Raw genomic sequence first — 20,054 nt, forward strand, 5'->3', positions numbered from 1 at the left:
CACGTCCATTAACACAGTAAAAGTCTAGATTTTTGCCTTTTGTGATTATCAACCAAGCAACTAACTTCAAAGAAAGAACAGCAGAAAGAATATTGAAGAACCACAGAACTGCCCATCAAGTTACACTAAACACATTATTAGCACAGATAGAAGTGACTTTCATGCTCCTCAAATTCTTCTCTTCCAGAACACCTAGGATTACAGAGCCAACACTTCTGCTTTAAAAAAAAAAAAAAGTTAATAACTGTAGTCAGGGCAAGAAAAGGAAAACAGTATCTTTATTGTGTGTAGTTCTAACAAACATTCACTGTGTGCACATTCCAGCAGAAAGAGACAAAGATCTTTGTTCAAAATATGCTGAAATAAAATAGGTAAACAAACTCCATTATTGAATACACAAAAGGAATGTTAATATTACTCATCCACAGTTGAGGGTGAAGTAAAAAGAAAGGAAGTTAAATAACCATAAACATTTTGCCGAACGAGCACATGTAGAATATAGGTACAGGAAAAGGGCAGCTCCTAAACTTATGAGTAAGATGCTAGATATTGGTAGGTAACTTGACAAATACCTCTCACTGCTTTCTGGAACCTCCCTCTGAAATCACCCCCACAAATTCCAAACCAGGCCCTTTTAGAGAACAACAGCCAAATGTGAACTGAACTCCCCATTACTTTTGTGATATTTGGCAACAGAATGAGATGGTTTAAAAAAAAACACAAAAAACCTCCTGTTGAGACAAGACATGTCTGATTCCATTTCTCCCAGGGAAGGAAGTAATAAACGTAATGTTCTGCATTTCAATCTCCTAAAATGGAATTTAACCAGATAGGTATCACTTGAGATTTGAAGCATGAGATACCATAAGTAATGATATACTTGGCCTATAAATATAAAGCATTTCTCATTGCTCCACATCGGATTTCCATGAGTATAAACTCAACAATGCTCTTATCTCACAACATATGCACTTATGGCAACTGCTAAAAGAGCTTGAAAGGCTCAAATTATAGGTTCCAATGAATTCTTGTTTCTGCTTAAGAGGTCACAAAAGAACTAAACACCATATCACCTTTGTTCCCACCACTTCTTGTCTTTACAGACGTGGAGTTGTTTAGACACCGAAACCAATTACTAAGGGACAGGGGCTAGCAAATTTTGGAGGCCCGGCACTCCCATCCCCATGTGGGTGGCACACATTTTCCCTCATCTCCGCCTTTTCTCACCTCCAGCCTTCACGTGCACAGCACAGAATGAGGCGGCAGTTGGGTCCTCCTCGGGAACGAACAACTCTCCACCCCAGAGACCAGCTCTCGGAGGCCCCGTCAGCCAACAGCAACTGGCTCCATTTGCTCTCCAGAAGGGTTTTCGTGACCAACCGATGTCCAGATTGTTTTGAGAATTTGAGTTTACCTCTTAAAACAGTCTTTTTTGATGGACTTGGCTAACATACTGTGTTATTTTACTGTTTAGAAAAACCACTGCAAATTCACACACCAGCTCTACCTTTCGCCTGGCTGTTGATGTAGGCAGCAGAGGAACAGCGAAAGGACCCAAACGGGTTTTTTCTAATACAAAGTGACATCAGGAGTAGATCAAAAGAAGCCCTGGGTGTTGGATGGATTTCATGGACGGTAGAGACAAAGTCTGAAAATCTTTTCTTCTGGCTCCAAGTAAAAACAAGTCCAGATATAAACAGGAAAAGACAACCAATATGAAATAGAAAAACATACCTTTAGTGTTGTGTTTGCCCTAAAAAACAAAAGCAAAAATAAAAAACAAAAATACCCCACCAATTTTACTTAAGACTATCACTCTTTAACATTTCTTATAAGCCAAATGTTTTTCATTTCATTTTGGAGACTGCCAACAGATTTTTTAATTGATCCAAGTTATCTGCTGGCTTACTTTCAGCCTGAACGTTCCCTTTCCAGCTCCTCAATATTCCTTTGTTCTTTATTTCTACCCCAATGTGGCCCATGTGATCATGCAGCTTAATTACTATAGCAATTATATACCAATTTTTATTCAAGGCAGTCCTTCCTTATGCCTTCAAATGGGAGAACCATCAATAGTCACACCACTTTTGTTACATAATAACAAAGGTTTTTCTCAATAAAGTGTCTAAAAGTGGCATTTTATATAAAATATTTTCTAAAGATAAAAGTTTGACTATTCCCACATCCCTAATATATAAAAGTCTGCCAAAAATCCCTTAAAATTTCTTCAGAACATCATATCCAAGCATGCAAATACAAGGTTAATATTATTTTGATGAATTCTGAATTCACTCAACTGCAGGACGTGGGCTGAACCTTTTCTTAAATAGTTTGCATGGGCAGACACTGCTTTGTGGGGACACATACTGAGTAGTGTCCATGGTCCTTCTGGAACCAAGCTGCTCCTTGCTGCATAGGACAACGGCTCAGAAGCAGGCTGGTAATCCTTAAAAAATGGGGAGAAAAATCACCACAAACAGTTGTTGGCAGAAAACAGCCTGTACACTGTCTCCTCAGGTTCTTCCACAGAGGGAAAAAAAGTAAAGTCAAATAAGCCAGAAAAATTCCTGAACCAAGAAGAAACACTCACATAATTCTAAATAATGACCTGCTCTTCAATTAAACACTCATCCAAGGAATAAAACTATTCGTTGGTTGTTTTTTTTTTCTTTTCCCCCTCAATGGAAAAACAACAAAATCACAAATAGGAGCCAAGGAGGTAAAACCCGGATGAAATGGAAAACATTCTCTTGTCACGTGCTCCCCCTTTCGAAGGCCACTTTACTGCTGAAGTTCATTTACCGGGGCTAACAGAAGATCTGATCCTGTATCTCTGATCAAGTCGAACTCTCTTGCTTTTGTAAAACAGAGAAAGAAAACATTTGCTAATCAATCAGTTAAAAAATCCCTGGTAAAGTTCTACAGAGAGAATTATAAATTTGTATCTCACCAATAAGACAGTTGTGGGGGGAAAGAAAGAAGACAGCGAGAAACTGGTGCCACATGAAAGTAGGGCATGAAGTCTTTGGGGGGGAAAAAAAGGAAAGAAAAGAAGGAAATCTTTGGTGCTTTTCCTAAACTCCTGTCCTAAAGTAGTGTCTTCAATATTTTGTGAAAGAAAAAGGACTAGGAATTCATCCTATCACCCCAATTGACCTCTCCCCTTCCCTCTTTCTCTCCACTTCCAAGGAATACAATGGAAGCACAGTTCTGCCCAGCACCACTTGGCGGACTTGAGGGGTAGCAAGAGCTACCTGCTGCACTAGTTCGGGGTGGGGTGGGTGATTTCATGGTCCTTCCTAGTTTGAACAAATATAAACAAGGAACGAGATCATTTGGCAGTTGTGTTTTAACTCACAGGTGTGCAATTTTACTTCATTAATTAAACCTCTTATGATAAATAACAGAATTAAGTCAGAACTAAGTGTATATATATACACACATATATATTTACTTCAAAGAAAAATGGAAAAAGAAAAATCTCAAAACCAGAGTGTGTTGCCCTGTTAAGAATATCTAATGTACATCAAAGAATTGGAAAGCAGGCATTTTTACCAAAGTACAATGTCACTAGGACGTATGGATTGTAATTATAAAACCAAGTTTGGAAACACAAAGGAGCTGGTGAAGCCAGCGGAGAGAGGGGCCACTGGCAGGGACACAGAACAACAAGCAGGTGCTGTGGGAGTAAGGCTCTGGGAAATGAAGGACACTGGCCCCAGGTCTGGGGTGGACGTCTGGCCAACCATCTGGGCTCCAAGGGGGAAGCACACACCCAGCAGGATTCGAGAAGAGGGCCTCCAAACAAGTCTCTAGCGCGCACTCCCAATGGATATGCTTTCCAACTTCCACATGGTCTCCTCAGGAGGATTTGCTTTCCGCCGTGTAGTAACGATACAGGAAACCTAAGACAATAGCGCCTATGATGGGCAAAATCCAGTATGACCAGCAACTAGAAGTGGGGGGAAAGCAATGAAGCCGTGAACACCTGATACCAAACATTTCCTATCTTTCAACAACCACGTTTTAATATTTTTATGAGCAAAGAGTTTTGATTTACTTTGGGAAGTTTAACTGCTTTTATCACCCAAGTAACAGGAAAAAAATAAAAACCTAGATTGGCATGATAATATTAAACAATAATTTTAAAAGATTAAAAACAGAATGCACAATATAATACTAAAGAATACATACATATATAGGCCTCTTTATAGGTTTTTACAAAGACAAGTAGCGGTTATTTCTGGATCATGGATGGCTTAAATTTTTCTTCTTTTGGCTTTGTTATTCACATATTCTACAATCAACATTTTTAAAGAAGAAAAAAGCCACCATTTTATAGATATGGTTACAAATTTAAAAACAATATCATCTAATACAACTACTGGCAATGTTATATCTGTCTCACATATATTTTCTAAATTTAATCCTCACAACAACCCTATGAAATAGGTACTACTATTACTCTAGTATACACAGAGAATACAAGCCTTGCACCCAAAATCACGAAGCAAATTGAGTTAACCAGTCTGGTTCCAGACCCATCCTCTTAATCTCCAGTTAAGTTTGGACACTAACAAGGATACACATCCACACAGAACATACTGAAAAGTTAAATAAATGGCAGTTGGCTTAAAAAAGTTTGGGGTGCCTGGGTGGCTCAGTCAGTTAAGCAACCAACTCTTGGTGTTGGCTCAGGTCATGATCTCGCGGTGGTGGGGTCAAGCCCTGATTGAGCCTGCTTGCGATTCTCTATCTCCCTCTCCCTCCTGCTCTCGCTCTAAAAATAAATAAATAAATAAACAAACAAACCTTTGAGGGGAGGGAACAAAGTCAAATAATGTTAAATAAATGGCAGTTAACATGAGAAGTCCCGTAAGAGACTCTCCTTAGGAATTCCACAATAGTCGTCACTCTCCTTAAAATAATTCTTCTCTATTCGGCTCATTAGCACTGTTCGTTTCAAAGTGTAATTTTTCCATGGTCCAAACATACACAGCTTTGGTATTAAAAGGTTTTGAAGGCAATAAAACCAGCTGAGTTTCAGTAACAACAATGATTCTCCTTGCCTAAACATGCCTGGCATTTTGTACATTTAAGTATGGTCGAAAGCTGCCCCAGAGAAGTTGAGAATGTCAGCCAAGGAGCTTTGGGTAAAGCGAACTAGCATGTACGACAACACTATGGCACATGGGAACACTGAAGTAATGTCCCCAGAAAGGTAATCAATTCAGGTATCTTGGAGAATCACCATAAGAGACTACAATAGGTTCCTTGGGAAAACACGGAAGAGAAATTCTCCTGTACAAAAGACTGAGAATGGTTGACTACCAGTCCTCATACAATTTGTAATACGTAACTGTCACTGGAGATAGAAACAGAGGAAATGGATTTAGGCAGCACCAAAAGAGTTTTAGGTGCAACAGTAACTTCCCAGCCATAAGACAGAACTCTCTTTTGGAGATTTGCTCAGGTTACTGTACATAGTTGTGACTCACTCGTTTTTATTCTTTGTAGTATTTAGTATTGCACTTTAGAAATACACCAAAATTTTACTAATATACCGGAATGGATTCAGTCATTTTATTATTTTTTGGATTCATTTTATTAAGAAATGGTTATTTGGGTTGTTTCCCCAGTATCTTGCTATCTTGAATAATGTTGTTATGAATATTCTAGTATGTGTTTCCTGGCATATTTGTGCACCCATTTCTCTTGAATAAATCCTGAGAAATGGAATTTCTGGATCAAAAGTTATTAACATTGCCAAATTTACTAGATAATGCCGAACTCTTTTCCAAAGTGACTGTACCCATTTATGCTTCCCTAAGAGGGGCTAAGAACCTTGGCAATCCACTTCCTCAACAACACCTTTTTGTGGAATTTTCAATTTTTGCCAACCTGGTCATCGGGCAATATACCTTATGATTTTATTATTTTTGAAAGATTTTATTTATTTGAGAGAGAGAGAGAGAATGTACATGTGCAAGCCAGTGGGGGGCAGGGGGAGAGGGAAAGAATCTCAAGCAGGCTCCCATGGAGCAAGGAGCCAACTAGGGGCTAGTTCTCACGACCCTAAGATGGTGACTTGAGCAGAAACCGAGAGTTGGACAGTTAACCAAGTGAACCACCCAGGCACCCCTACCTTATGATTTTAATTTGCATCTCTCTGATAACAAATGAAATTAAACTTTTTTTTTTCATGTGCCTATATCTGGGTTTCCTCTTCTGTGAAGTGCTTGTTTGAGTCTTTTTTTCATATTCTACTAAATTTTTTTAAAATTAATTTGTAGGAATTCTTTATGTATTCTGCATAATAATTTTTTTTAAAAGATGCATCTATTTATTTTAGAGAAAGAGAGAGAAAGCACATGAATGGGGGCAGGGGCAGAGGGAAAGAATCTCAAGCAGACTTCCCATTGAGCACGGAGCCGGACACTGGACTCGATCTCATGACACAATGACCTGAGCTGAAACCAAGCTGGAACTTAACTGTGCCCAAGTTGGACACAGGTTGGACTGAGCCACCCAGGCATCCCTGCATGATAATTCTTAACGAGTGTTATGTGTAGCCTAAGAATACTGCAACTTTATGGCTGGTGTTTCCAAATTCTTTCCGGAGTCTTTGGCTGAGCCTAACACCTTAATATTAAGGAAGGCAAATTTATTAATAGTTTCCTCGAAGTTTAAATTTTCTTAATTCTCTGTCCTCCACTACAAATTAAAAAGAGGCGATACTTTTATGGGGGGGGGGGAGAACACAACATTTTCTCTCACTTTCTCTGAAACCCTCAGAAAGGTAAACAGAGAGTTTTATAAAACATAAAATATAAATAAATATAAAATATCAAGATTTTTTACAAGCCAAGGATTCCAGAATCATCTCAAGTACATTTAAGGGATGGCAAATGTATACCTTTCAGAGCTCATACTATTGTATTCCTAAAACCGCAGCAATGGATATTTGAAGTAACCACTGAAAAAATCCAAATCCCGGAATACATGTGCAACACATTTTTTTCTTCTATAAAATGCACCCACCTTACAGAGTGGTTTCAAGGATTAAATGAGACTAAGTTTTAAGTGGAAGCTGCATAGTGGGGCTCAGCTACAGAGATTGCTAGCTTGACTTAACAGTAGTTACTTGTCCCTGCATTGGCCTCTCACCGAATGTGATTCCAATTTATGTCACAACATGATTTAAAAATTACTCAAAGCATGAACTTTTGAGATTACTCAAAATGACTGTGTCAAAATTAATTTTGCAAATGTAAGAAATTACTGAATTTGCAGTAATATTGGCCAAAAGAGAGTTAGCTGTTAAACTGTACTTTTAAAACATTGAAATATAGTTAACACATATCTGAAATATAGTAACACAGTATTATATTAGTTTAAGGTGTATGACACAGTGATTCGACAAGTTTATGCCTATGCCACGCTCACCACAAGTGTAGCTAACCTCTGTCACCACACAACACTTTCGTAATACCCTTGACTGTATTCCCCACTTTTCTTCCCAAGTCAAACTGTATTCTTAAGTTATGTTATACATGTATATTTATGGAAGAACCTCTGGCCAGACATTATGTTGAGCATAAGGAAGTCCATTAAGGATATACTAACCTTTTGCACGGGGCATCTTTCGAAGGATCCTGAAGAAGATGCATATTCAAAAGTTACCAAAAAAAACAAAGAAGATTAATAAGTATGCAAATTTTACTGAGTATCTACATAAACTTGGCAGCTAATAACAGAACTTCATCTTTCGTGCAATTTGATGTTTATACACCTAATGCACTGGGAGGACCAAGAATTCTATTTCTGGTAACATACTGGTACTTCCTAGTGAAGAACAAGTAAGGAGAGCCCAGAAAAATGGCCTAAACTTTCTTAGACATTAAAAAAAAAAATGGTATTGATGCAAACTATATTGAACTAATTACAGTCACAATGATATGCCTAGTTCAGTTGGGCTTGCCACACTGGCAGTAGCCAAGACCACATTTTCTGAAAACATATTTTAAAAATCAAAACTTGTGTCAAAAAGATCAACTGTGAAATGCTCTAGCGTGTGCAGCTGGTTTCTTCATGGCTTATAGAGATGAAATGGTTACTCTTAGAAATCGTCATCATTAGGAGTAGAAACCCTGGGGCTTGTTTAACAATGAAATGGGAAGAATGGAATTAAGGGGAAAAATATCAAAATAACCTTAAAAGCAAAATTTGGGCAATAAAAAGCAATGAAGTACTGATCCATGCTTCAACATGGATGAACCGTGAAGAAAACATGCTAAGTGCAATGAGGATACAAAACACAACGTATTATACAAGTATTACAGAAATACATTGGTATGAAGGTTCAGCACAGGCAAATCTAGAGGCAGGAAGTAGATCTGTGGTTCCCTAGGGCTGGAGGAGTAGCAGGGGCAAAGGAGTTGGAGGGGAATGGGAATGACTGCTAATGGTATATGGTTTCTTTCTGGAGTGATGAAAATGTTCCAAAATTATTGTGATATTGTGATTATGGTGGCACAGCTCTATGGATATACTAAACCCTCTGACAGGTAGATTTTAACGAATAAACTGGATGGTATGTGAATTATAGCTTAAAAATCTGTTATTAAAATTTTCAAATGCGACTTAAGTAAATATCAAATGAAGTTCTGGAGTCCATTAATTAGCTATACATACAAAAGGCCGGCTAACTTACTGCCAGAGGTTAGCAGCCATTAGCATACAAAGCCATTAGCATAGGTTACTACTGCCCAAAATATCTCTTTGTCAATACGCAGCAGTATGTTACGATGGTGTGAACACAGAATATTAACTCTGTTTAACCACAATTTTCAGTAATCACCAAGAATTTCCAAAAACCCTACATAGTACTGTAGATACTTTAGAGCAGATCATGAAATGAGTTTTAATTTCATATACCCAAAACACTGCCATGCAAATGAATACATGCCCCAAACCCAAAAAGAAATAAGCAGCAAATAAACTACTGGCAAATATAACCTTTCATAAGAAGTTTCAGATAAACCACATTAATAAACTACTATACTTCTTTGAGACCTTGATGATAACTGCTATCTGGGACATTTCTAGAACATCATAAGTCAGATTAATTAAAACATGTTACAAGTCACTCTTTGAGAAATACAGCAAATGTTTTATAAATTTAGAAGGTGGTGCTTGTAGTAATTATGGTAGAGTGTGTATCAGATTAATTTATAATGTTGCCTTTTAAAAGATTCCACTACAGGGGCGCCTGGGTGGCTCAGTGGGTTAGGCCGCTGCCTTCAGCTCAGGTCATGATCTCGGGGTCGTGGGATCGAGTCCCGCATCGGGCTCTCTGCTCAGCGGAGAGCCAGCTTCCCTTCCTCTCTCTCTGCCTGCCTCTCTTGTGATTTCTCTCTGTCAAATAAATAAATCTTAAAAAAAAAAAAAAAATAAAAAATAAAAAAATAAAAGATTCCACTACAGCAGCCATGAAATAATTGAATTTCATCAAAAATAGGATGTCTATAGTCTTTCATGCTTTATCCACATATATACCAATGATTTTGGAAGAAAAAATGTACAGTCAGTATTAAAAAATCTGGAACAATTTGAAAGGCTTACATGAAAGCATTATAGGGTAATATATGTGTTATGTTTAATCTGCAGTCACAGTAAAAGCCGATGTTCATAGTACTGGATTCTCTAGATTTCAAACCTTTAGCCCCTTTTACAACTAACAGCCTGGCATGTGTGCTAAGTGGAGTGAACCTCAGACAATGTGGAAAGCAACTGAGAAAAGAAAAAGACCAGAAAGAAGACCAAAATACGCTCCAACTCTAATAGTTTCTGATAAACACTAAAAAATTTTAAACATACTTAAAAAAAAAACCAACAAAAAAAAACTAAGTACCTCAAATCCTGTTTTAAGATCATTCCATCCCTGGAGGCAAAAAGACCAACTTCCCTACCACTGGAGGAAAAAGAAGAGAAAGAAGTGGACCCTTTCTTTAGGACACTGACAGCCAAGTAAGTCCCAAACTACAGCGACTCTCCTTCTAATCAGCTATAACGAAAGAGCTGTTTAAGGCACTGCTCGTAGAAGCCAAGTACCTTAGCCAAGTTTGGAAAGAAGCCAAGGAAGTTATTTTTAATTTAACAAAATGAAAAAGAAAAGGCTTTGTTCACACAAAACCTTCCTTCACTCCCACCCTGCCATTGTCTCTATGCACAGCTCCCCATTTCCACTCCAAAGCTCTGTGCTCAATCTAATGGATGTGTAAGTGAAATTCCTACAGTTTATGATTGACTTTAACTTACCCCTTTGTGTGTTCAGGCATATCTGGCTGGTAATGTTCTTGCCCACATCTTAATTTACATGCAAGATTTTTGGTCAGGAGAACAGTGACTGCTCAATCCTTGGCATGGAAGGATAAAACTGCAATACTGTACGATTTTAGTTACAAGGAAGCAGATCAAATCCAGTTTTTCTACCAAAAGCCTTACCAAGTAATTAATATGCATGTTTCTGGAATACACTTCCAAACTACCAAATTGTTTTAAGTCTACTCTGATTTTAGTTCAAAATTAACAGAAATGAACTGTTTGAATAAACAGTTTCTTAAGTTCGAGGTTAATTAAGGCGTTAATTCCTTCATTAAATAAACAAACATGGGCTCTGAGGGTAAAAGGAAATATTTCCTAATATCTGAGTACCCTTTTTATTACACTGCTCATAACTGAAACTGTCTACAGTCTTCAAGTTCAATGCTAAATTGGTTTCTTCACTTATAAAATGAAAGGCTCAAACCAGATAAACTCTAATTCTAAAGCCGTATTTAATTAACTCAACACAATTTTCTGACCCAAGGGCATTTTCACAAAATCTACAATAGCAGCTTTCTAAAAGTTAGAGAGAAGGAAACACTAGTCTCCCATGTCTGGAAAGACTGAAGCAGCACTACCCACATGCAGATTTTTCTATCTTACACCTGGTATAAGATACTCTTATAGAGTATCTATATTCTTCTAGATACTATTCCAAGAGGCACTGTACTGAAAGTACGGACTCTCTGATATGGTTAAGAGAATGACAAAGAAATGTAGTAATTGGCAAACATACAGGAAAGGATTTGGGGGTCAGTGGGCATGGTTTCACTATGAAAGCCATTTTTGAAAAAACATGGGAAAACCCATGCCTAAGGAATAGTGTGCTCTATCAACAGAACATAAACATAGGAAACAATACACCACAATTAGGATTATGATGCATCAAAATATATAGATAGGGCATTTATAAAGTAAACCTTTAGCCTGAATAGTTTAGACTTTCAGAGGTTTAAATAAAAGGGAAATCTATTGCAGGGTATACAAGGAGTTTTTTTTTTTCTTTTTTCCTTTTTTCTTTTAGGAGCTTATGTTTTAATTCCTAAACTAGATGCTTGCTATTCCAAGAGGATTCCAAGTATTTAAAACTGGAAAAAGTGGATTTTGGGCCACATACCACCTTCAAAGCTCATGAATATCTGGGTGGTCCAACAGTTTTTGTAGCTTTTTATTTAGAACACTTTGGTTTCTATGTGGCCAGTAACTTATGAAAAACAACTTTGGAACTTTCGGTTTCAAACACTATTGGAAAGGATTTTCCCCCTATGATACAATGGACTTTACAGCATGAACACTCACAATATGAATTTCAGAATTAATTTCTTAAAATCTAAAAAGTCTGACTATTTAAATACATGACTTCAACATATTATAGTCCCAACTGGACATGGCCATGTGTGGATCGAGAGCATCTTCTCTTTCTAGAAAGGCTCTAATGTATTAATAATTAATAATTACTATTTCTAGGGATGTATCATCCCTAGAGCCAGCCTAGTCAAGTAGAAAATATTTCCCTGCATATAAGGGAAAAATTCAAAGATGAAAAACACCCTCTAAGATAAATTTCTGTACGACTGTCTCAAGAACCCATTGTGATAACATATATAAGACATCACTGGAGGAAAAAACTCAACATTCACAGAGTAATTTCTACTGGGACCAAAGAAGTGAAAAACATGTTCTAACACTGGAGGGCTGATTTGAAAAAGATGTTACCTTATCCTTCCAACACCTTCTTTTGCAAAACTACACACTATTTCTATTTTTTATTTTATTTTATTTATTTATTTGACAGAGATCACAAGTAGGCAGAGAGGCAGGCAGAGAGAGAGAGGAGGAAGCAGGCTCCCTGCTGAGCAGAGAGCCCCCTGTGGGGCTCGATCCCCGGACCCTGGGATCACGACCCGAGCCAAAGGCAGAGGCTTTAACCCACTGAGCCACCCAGGTGCCCCTACACACTATTTCTAAATAAAGCGTCATGAGAAGGTATTAATCCTTGAGATGCCTCAGCAATGAGTATTTTGTTTTACAAGAGGCATTTTGCCATTACATTCTATGCTTTCAAAATATTATGTTTCAAAAAAGAAATGTTAGGCAAAATCAGGAACAATGAATCAACCATGCAAAATTATCTGGTAAAGAGCAATCACTGATTGTCTGAAGGGCATCTGCATAACCGTTCCAAACACTAATGAACTAGCTTTTACGTAAGACGGGAATATTAAACAATTTTTTGAAGGAAATTTTTGGTATGATGCAACCAAGTAACTACATTACATAATTACAAACAATGTATTCTTTTTAGTTTCTTTCCCATAAAAGAGAAGGTAAACTGAATATTATGTATGTATTCTAGAAAACTGTTGTATAACAGAAGTCATTTGCATCAGGAAGAAAAAAAATCTTTTATTTTATTTTTTAAAAGATTTTATTTATTTATTTGACAGAGAGAGAGGGAACACAAGCAGGGGGAGTGGGAGAGGGAGAAGCAAACTCCCTGCTGAGGAGAGAGCCCTATGCAGGGCCTGATTCCAGAACCCTGAGATCATGACCTGAGCCGAAGGCAGACGGCCAACGACTGAGCCATCCAGGTGCCCCATGTATCTACTTTTATTTTATTTTTTAAAAAGATTTTATTTATTTGACAGACATAGATCACAAGTAGGCAGAGAGGCAGGCACAGAGAGAGGAGGAAGCAGGCTCCCTGCTGAGCAGAGAGCCATATGCAGGGCTCCATCCCAGAACCCTGGGACCATGACCTGAGCCGAAAGCAGAGGCTTTAACCCACTGAACTACCCAGGCCCCCATGTATCTGCTTTTAAATGCAACTTATAGATTGCTTCTAACATATGTGGAATTTACTAGAGTTCAAAAGTTAATTCTTAATTTTAAAAAAAATGAAGTTTAAGTAACATGTCAAGTCTTTATGGAAACAATCTTATTTGTTTTTATTTATTTATTTAAATAAATTTATTTATTTAAAAAGATTTTATTTAGTTACTTGAGAGAAAGCAAGCAAGAAAAAGAGCATGCGTGGGGAGGCAGAGGGAGAGGGAGAAGCAGACTCCCCACTGAGCAGGGAGCCAATGTGGGCCTCAGTCCCAGGACCCTGGGACCACAAGTCGAAGGCAGATGCTCAAGCAACTGAGCCACTCAGGCACCCCACAATCTTACTTATTTTTAAAAAACACATCAAATTCAGTTAAGTATGGTAAATGCCATCTCATCAAAATTCTTGTCTACAGAATACCGTTAAACAACAATCACTAACTGCACTGTATGTTAAGTAACTAGAATTTAAGTAAAAATTTGAAAAAAAAATAGAGGATTTCTTGTAGAAAAAGAAAGAACAATCACTCAGATAAAAATTTTAAGTAAAAAGAAACAATAGTATGTGACTTTTTTAAAGGAGGTGATGGTTGGTCTGCTTATCAACTGAATCATCGGTGGATCGATCTGTGCACCCATTTATATTTCTGAATGCACAGAATCTCTTGGGAAGAGAAAACAAGAAAATGGTAGCTGGCTACCTCTGAGGAAGAGGAACTGGGAGACTGAGAATTGGAGATGGAAGGCAGTCATTATATATAAAAGTACATGCATATTATTTATATATTAATATAATTAACATAATTATATATAAGCAATAGGTATTATTTATATATAAGATGTACATATAAAAGTATACTTTTAAAAACTATCTCAATTTTTTGGAACGTACATTATGTACTACCCATTCAAAAATTCAAATAGGATAATGGGGGTGCCTGGGTGGCTCAGTGGGTTAAAGCCTCTGCCTTCGGCTCGGGTCCTGGGATCGAGTCCCACATCGGGCTCTCTGCTCAGCAGGGAGCCTGCTTCCCCCCTCTCTCTCTGCCTGCCTCTCTGCCTACTTGTGATCTCTCTCTCTGTCAAATAAATAAATGAAGATCTTTAAAAAAATAAAATAAAATAAATGGGATAATGCTCAGGTTACTGAGTCTGCTCATTGTAATGATACTTGAAGCAGCTGAACTGTCACCTAGGTAATATCTGCTGATAAATGAATGAAATGACTACTTTTGCCAGGTTAGCATGTGTATGTACCTCCTCTCCTCAAGTGCTGGCAGCTCAAACCGTGAACCCACATGGGAAACCATGACCCAAAGAGAGGTATCACGGACCACAAACGTGTCTAGCTTACGCGCCCTACGGTAGACAGGCAGACAAAACGGCACAGAAAACACCAAGTGTTTCTAAGATGAGCTTCCTTACTCAAAGCAGACCAAAAAATGTTAACTCAAGAAACTCAAGAAGGAATAGAAGACTGATGGCTCTCAGCATAGGGACTATTCCAGGGAGGAAGAGATTCAGAAACAAAAAAGTTGGTAATTCTAGTTTTTTATCTCCCCTGAAGCAGGTGAGAAAAACATCTGCTGGCGGATCTGTAGTTTCTAAACTTTTACATTTTAGTTTTGTACTATTTCAGGGCTTCAGAACTCAGGCATTATCAATCTAACAAAAAAACAATGGTGACCATCAATTATTTACCTCTGTTGTAGCCAAAACAGTGTGAAAGGTAGTTGCCAAAAAATTGGGGAAAGGTTCCGGATTTATGCTCTGGAATAGCATGTTCTGGGTGGTGGGTTTTTTGTTGCTTTTTTTTTTTTTTTTAATTTTGCATGGGGTGGGGGCTAGTTTCAGGCAGGGAAGCAATGGGAAGCTGGGGTGTGGGGGAGAAGTGGAGAAATGAAGGAAGGTAAAAAGAGAAAGGAGGCAGAAGACGCCTTAATTAGGCTTAAAAAAATCACTTCTGTGTAGAGGTTTAGGAACCTGTCACCAAAAGAAAGTATTAATGAAATGAATTTTACATCCTTTATTTCATGGTGAGTGAAGAAAAATTAAGAAAGGGTACTTCTACTTCCTAGATTCAGAACTGCTTATTTACAATCTTTATAGGAAATAAACCTGAGAGACCAGGACTTTCTTCCTGGAACTGAAATCAGGTAGGACTATAGCTCTGTGAAAACCCACATAGATGGCCTTGAAATTTTCCCCAAAGGTTTCCTTGCCTGATCTGCCTAAAATAAAGGAGTGTGACTGGAAACACTCTATAATCTACTCTCTACTTAATGGAGACAGTCCTTTGGGTACAACAGACATGAGGAAAACAGCTTCAAATATACAGCCTTTAGTCACTGTTTATACCAGGCAGGGGCCAAACTACATTTGGAAACTTCTAAATTAATACACAGAATTTAGTGAGTTGAAAGAGCCCCCCCCCCCCTATTTCTTATAAAAAGTCCAAGGCTCAAGAGATTTAATTTAGCTGAGACATCTGTGAAGTTTTCAAATGAAAAGATGGGCACATCATTTAGCAAAACGTCTGGTGCTTGGCTACCTGGGTTACTTCAAGTGCAAATTCCCAAGTCCCATTTCCAAAGATTATGAATCAGCGGTAGAAGAAGCCCAGGAAATAGACATTTCAGAAACATGACCAGGGATTCTAACACAGGTGATCCAAGGGACAGAAACTGAAAAACATCACTCTCCATTCCTAAGAATGGTCCTCACCACATACTGAACTACCAAGGAAGAAAAATAGCAACAAGCAGCAATTTGTGGGGCACCTGGGTGGCTCAGTGGGTTAAAGCCTCTGCCTTCGGCTCAGGTCATGATCCCAAGGTCCTGGAATGGAGCCTCGAATCAGGCTCTCTGCTCAGCAGGGAGCCTGCTTCCCCCTCTCTCTGCCTACTTGTGATCTCTGTCAAATAAATAAATAAAATCTTAAAAAAAAAAAAGAAGAAGAAGAAGAAGCAATTTATAGACTTTTTGACAATTCTAATCCCCCAAATATTTTCTATTGTTTCAGTAAAGGTACTCTCATGAATGTTGTGTAGAAGTGGGCTGTGGTTCCTAGACATAAAGTCTATCTCTTGTACAAATGGGAATATCCCTTGAATGAAATGTTTACTTTAACTGAAACAGTGTTTCCCAGACACCTTCAATACACTCAGCAAGGCGACGTGCAGCTCGAACTTTACCTTCATTACATGCGCTAGGAGAGGGGGAAGAGAGACCAACCAACAGTACTCTAGAAGCATTTAAAGAGTCATTTCATCCCCCTTCACGAACAATTCAACAATTGAGAACAACAAAGTGCAGCAAGAGGGGAGAGTTAATTTGCACAGACCAGTCTGGACTGCAGAGTAACACACGGCAGACACTGTCAAGCAATCTCTTTGAGTTAAAAGAATTCTTCTGTTGAGGCCAACTTTAAGTGCTCTATCCAACAAGTTTAGTAATTCCAGCTCAGTGAGGAAAGGGAAGCAAGAAGCTCTAAGGCAGAAAGTTGCTACCACGATACTCTGATTGCAACTAAACTGCTGTCCCTTTAAGTCAAAGGGTAACCTGAGAGCTCTGTGAAGGAGAAGTCAAGAAAAAGCCTGAAGCAGTAAGGGAAATAATAGCCCCGCTTATGGGAAGCTAAAAGGCTTTCATATTTTGTGCTTGGTATGTTATGCAGGGCACATTAAGGTTTTCAAATATTTATCTTTTGTTTTTGCTATAGCACCGAGTAAGCGAAATGGGATAAAAGGATTACACACGGGTAACAGGGACAGAAAGGCCCATTCCCGTCAATTACTTCAATCTGTAACTCCGAAGACTTGAAAGTGAAAATCAACATTCCAATTATTTTGCTAACACAGAATTATTATCACCTGTACTATTTAGTGTAAGAATAAGAAATACTTTTTTACAATTGAACCCCCTGGCTAGAATTTTTTTTTTTAATGCAAATGGAAACATGAACAAAATGTTTCCTACTGTTCAAGACTCAGCTATTCTTTTTTCCTGAGATGGCACTAAGTCCAAATCCCTGGGGAAAAAATAGGATTTTTTTGCCTGGGGGAAAAGTAAACACTTCTCTTGTTAAGATAACTTTTTAAAAAGCCATTCTATTTGAGTTAAATAGAAATATAAACATTTGAAACACACAAGAGAAACAGATGACTTCTTCTTACCTTGCTACCACTGTCAGGTTTAAGGTCATTCTGTTAAAAAGGGAAAACAAGTAACATTTTAAGTCATTTCCAAATGCATTTTCACTCTGGGCACTATGTGCTTGTTTCTAACCTTAAACCATGAGACTACATACTTGGTAGCAGAGAATTCTCTGAGAGACATCAAGATCTGTAGAAGGGCAGATGCTCTCCCACCCCCAACTCTGAGCTTATCAGGGTTCCTTGTTAGAATGTCCATAGCTACCGCCTTTAGCAAGGAACTTCCAAGAACCACCAAATCACTGTTTCAGGTAGACATGTAATTGCCTTATAAAAATCAGTTAAAAAAAAAACTCCAAAACCATTTCTCTTGACTTTTCAGAAAACTACCGGGGTTACTTCACATACAAGAAGCCCCATCTCAGCACAGCAGGCAAAATGATTTGGGAGAATATGTAGCCTGATGACAGGGATGAATGAATTTCCATTTTAATAATTCATTCCCTCTCCTTGTGCTCTGTGGCTGTTCAGCAGCTTCGTCTCTGTATGCGCTCCTCGCCCGGCGCGTTCTTACCGGATGCACATCACCAATATAGTACTGCTTCAGCATCTCTCTGGCATCGGAGGAGTGGCCTACATCTTCAAAGCTTTCACTTGCATCCGCACCAGCTTGTTCCAGCAGAACCTCTTCTCCCCCAGGATGCTACAAAGAAAAGATATTTGCTGAACACAGAGCCCTCTGAAGTGAAAACTCATGGAAGTTACTTTTCCCCCTTCTACCCCCTTTTTTTTCCTTCCTTAATGGGAGTCATGGGACAAATCAACACTGTCTGCCACCTTGATGGGACGCAATGGGAAGAATGTAACGTGACTGCTGATATTCGTACAAAAATGTATAATACTGGCGTAACTGTGAAGAAATCTAGGACAATAGCAAATTGAGAGAGATTCTACAAAGGGACTGGCCTGTGATCACCAAAAATATCAAGGTCAGAAAAGCTACGGAAAGCCTCAAGAAAAGCTGCAGGTTGAAGGAGGCCAGCAAGATGGGACAACTGGGAACAACGTGTGCTCCTGGCTTGACCCTTTTTGCCAACATTATCAAGACGGCCGCAGAAACCCGAATGGAGATTCTGGTCAAGGAGTGTATGGAATTCTTTATTCTACTCCTGCAACTTTTCTGTAAGTTTGAAATGGCTTCAAGATAAAAAGTTAAGTAAGTGATACCAAAATAACTGCCTTTATAACCAGGAAGTAGATTCTGTCTATAACTGACTAGTTCTATTACCCTGGACAATGTACTAAGAAACTGAAAGGTCTTTGCTTTCCTGCTTATAAAATGGAGATAATAGGAGTAACTATTTTCACTACTATTGTATCAAATGAGATACAGATATGAAATACTTTGTACTCAGAAAAAGAAAGGTATAGTTTATATAATATGTTACCATCTGTGACTTTAAATATATATTTATACTTAAATATTAATAAATTAATAGTAAATTAATAAATTAATTTTATAAACATTAAATGTATAAATATAAATATCTCTCTCTGAAAAGAACCTAGGGGCCAGGAGAAAGATTTTTCACCATATACCTTTTATAGATTGTTTCACCAAATGAAATACCATCTATTGAGAAAATATATATTTAAAAATTACATTTAACACAGTCCCTGACTTAAACATTCAATAAACATTACTTAAATGAGTAAGTTTAGAATTTACATTAGATGACATATCTAAATCTGTGTTTTAAAGATTTTATTTGTTCACTTGACAGACAGAGATCACAAGTAGGCAGAAAGGCAGGCAGAGAGAGAGGAGGAAGCAGGCTCCCCGTGGAGCAGAGAGCCCGATGTGGGGCTCCATCCCAGGACCCTGGGATCATGACCTGAGCTGAAGGCAGAGGCTTTAATCCACTGAGCCACCCAGGCGCCCCTCATCCTTAAATAGATTTTATTTCTTTATTTGGAGGGGGCAAGTGGGGCAGTGGCCGGCAAGCACAGGGAGGGGTAGACGGAGAGGGATAGACTCCCCACTGAGCAAGGAGCCCCCTGCGTGGCTTGATCCCAGGACCTGAGATCCCCACCTGAGCTGAAAGCAGGCGCCCAACCAAGCCACACAGGTGCTCCACAATGTGCTCTATATGCCTCAACTGTGAAGATAGTTTTTCCTTACGCTACATCCCAACTATTATGTTGCCTTTCAGAGAACAAAAGGGTAACAGAATCTCTTAGCAGCTTGAGATATTTCAGGAAATGGCTGAATTTATGACTTCCTGCATGGCTTTATCTACAGCTACAAAGTATTTTCATTTTCATCAATCTCTCACCACTTATAAATAAATAAGAAAGTGCAACACTTGGGGTGCCTGGGTGGCTCAGTCATTTAAGCTCCAACTCTTGACTTTGGTTCTGGTGATGATCTCAGGGTGGTGAGATCAAGCTGGGCTTGGAGCCTGCTTTAGATTCTCCCTTTCCTTCTGCCTCTCCCCCACCACTTGTGCGTGTGCCCGCCCACAACTGCTACACTTACACAACTATATATAATATACATCCACTGTTTTACTGTATATTCAGTGCACACACACACTGCATACTGTATATTGAATATATAGTAAATATATAAAATATATAAATACATATAATACTGTAGGGGCGCCTGGGTGGCTCAGTGGTTTA

The 20,054-nt window shown here is 38.4% G+C and overlaps 1 protein-coding gene across 1 annotated transcript in view; it reads right to left on the reverse strand.

Annotated features, from left to right (window-relative positions):
* Window positions 1–260: 260 nt before the first annotated feature.
* Window positions 261–20,054, reverse strand: part of LOC123931227 (cytochrome b5 type B) — a 39,181-nt gene continuing 19,387 nt past the window's right edge. The window contains exons 2-5 of the mRNA XM_045988120.1: window positions 17,944–18,072; window positions 17,391–17,420; window positions 7,627–7,655; window positions 261–3,952 (exon numbers count right to left, since the gene is read on the reverse strand). Of these exons, the coding sequence (XP_045844076.1) occupies window positions 3,862–3,952; window positions 7,627–7,655; window positions 17,391–17,420; window positions 17,944–18,072 (279 nt within the window). The 3' untranslated portion in view covers window positions 261–3,861. The remainder of the gene's footprint in view (window positions 3,953–7,626; window positions 7,656–17,390; window positions 17,421–17,943; window positions 18,073–20,054) is intronic.

This window comes from Meles meles, chromosome 19, assembly GCF_922984935.1.
Source record: "Meles meles chromosome 19, mMelMel3.1 paternal haplotype, whole genome shotgun sequence".
Classification (NCBI taxonomy): domain Eukaryota; kingdom Metazoa; phylum Chordata; class Mammalia; order Carnivora; family Mustelidae; genus Meles; species Meles meles.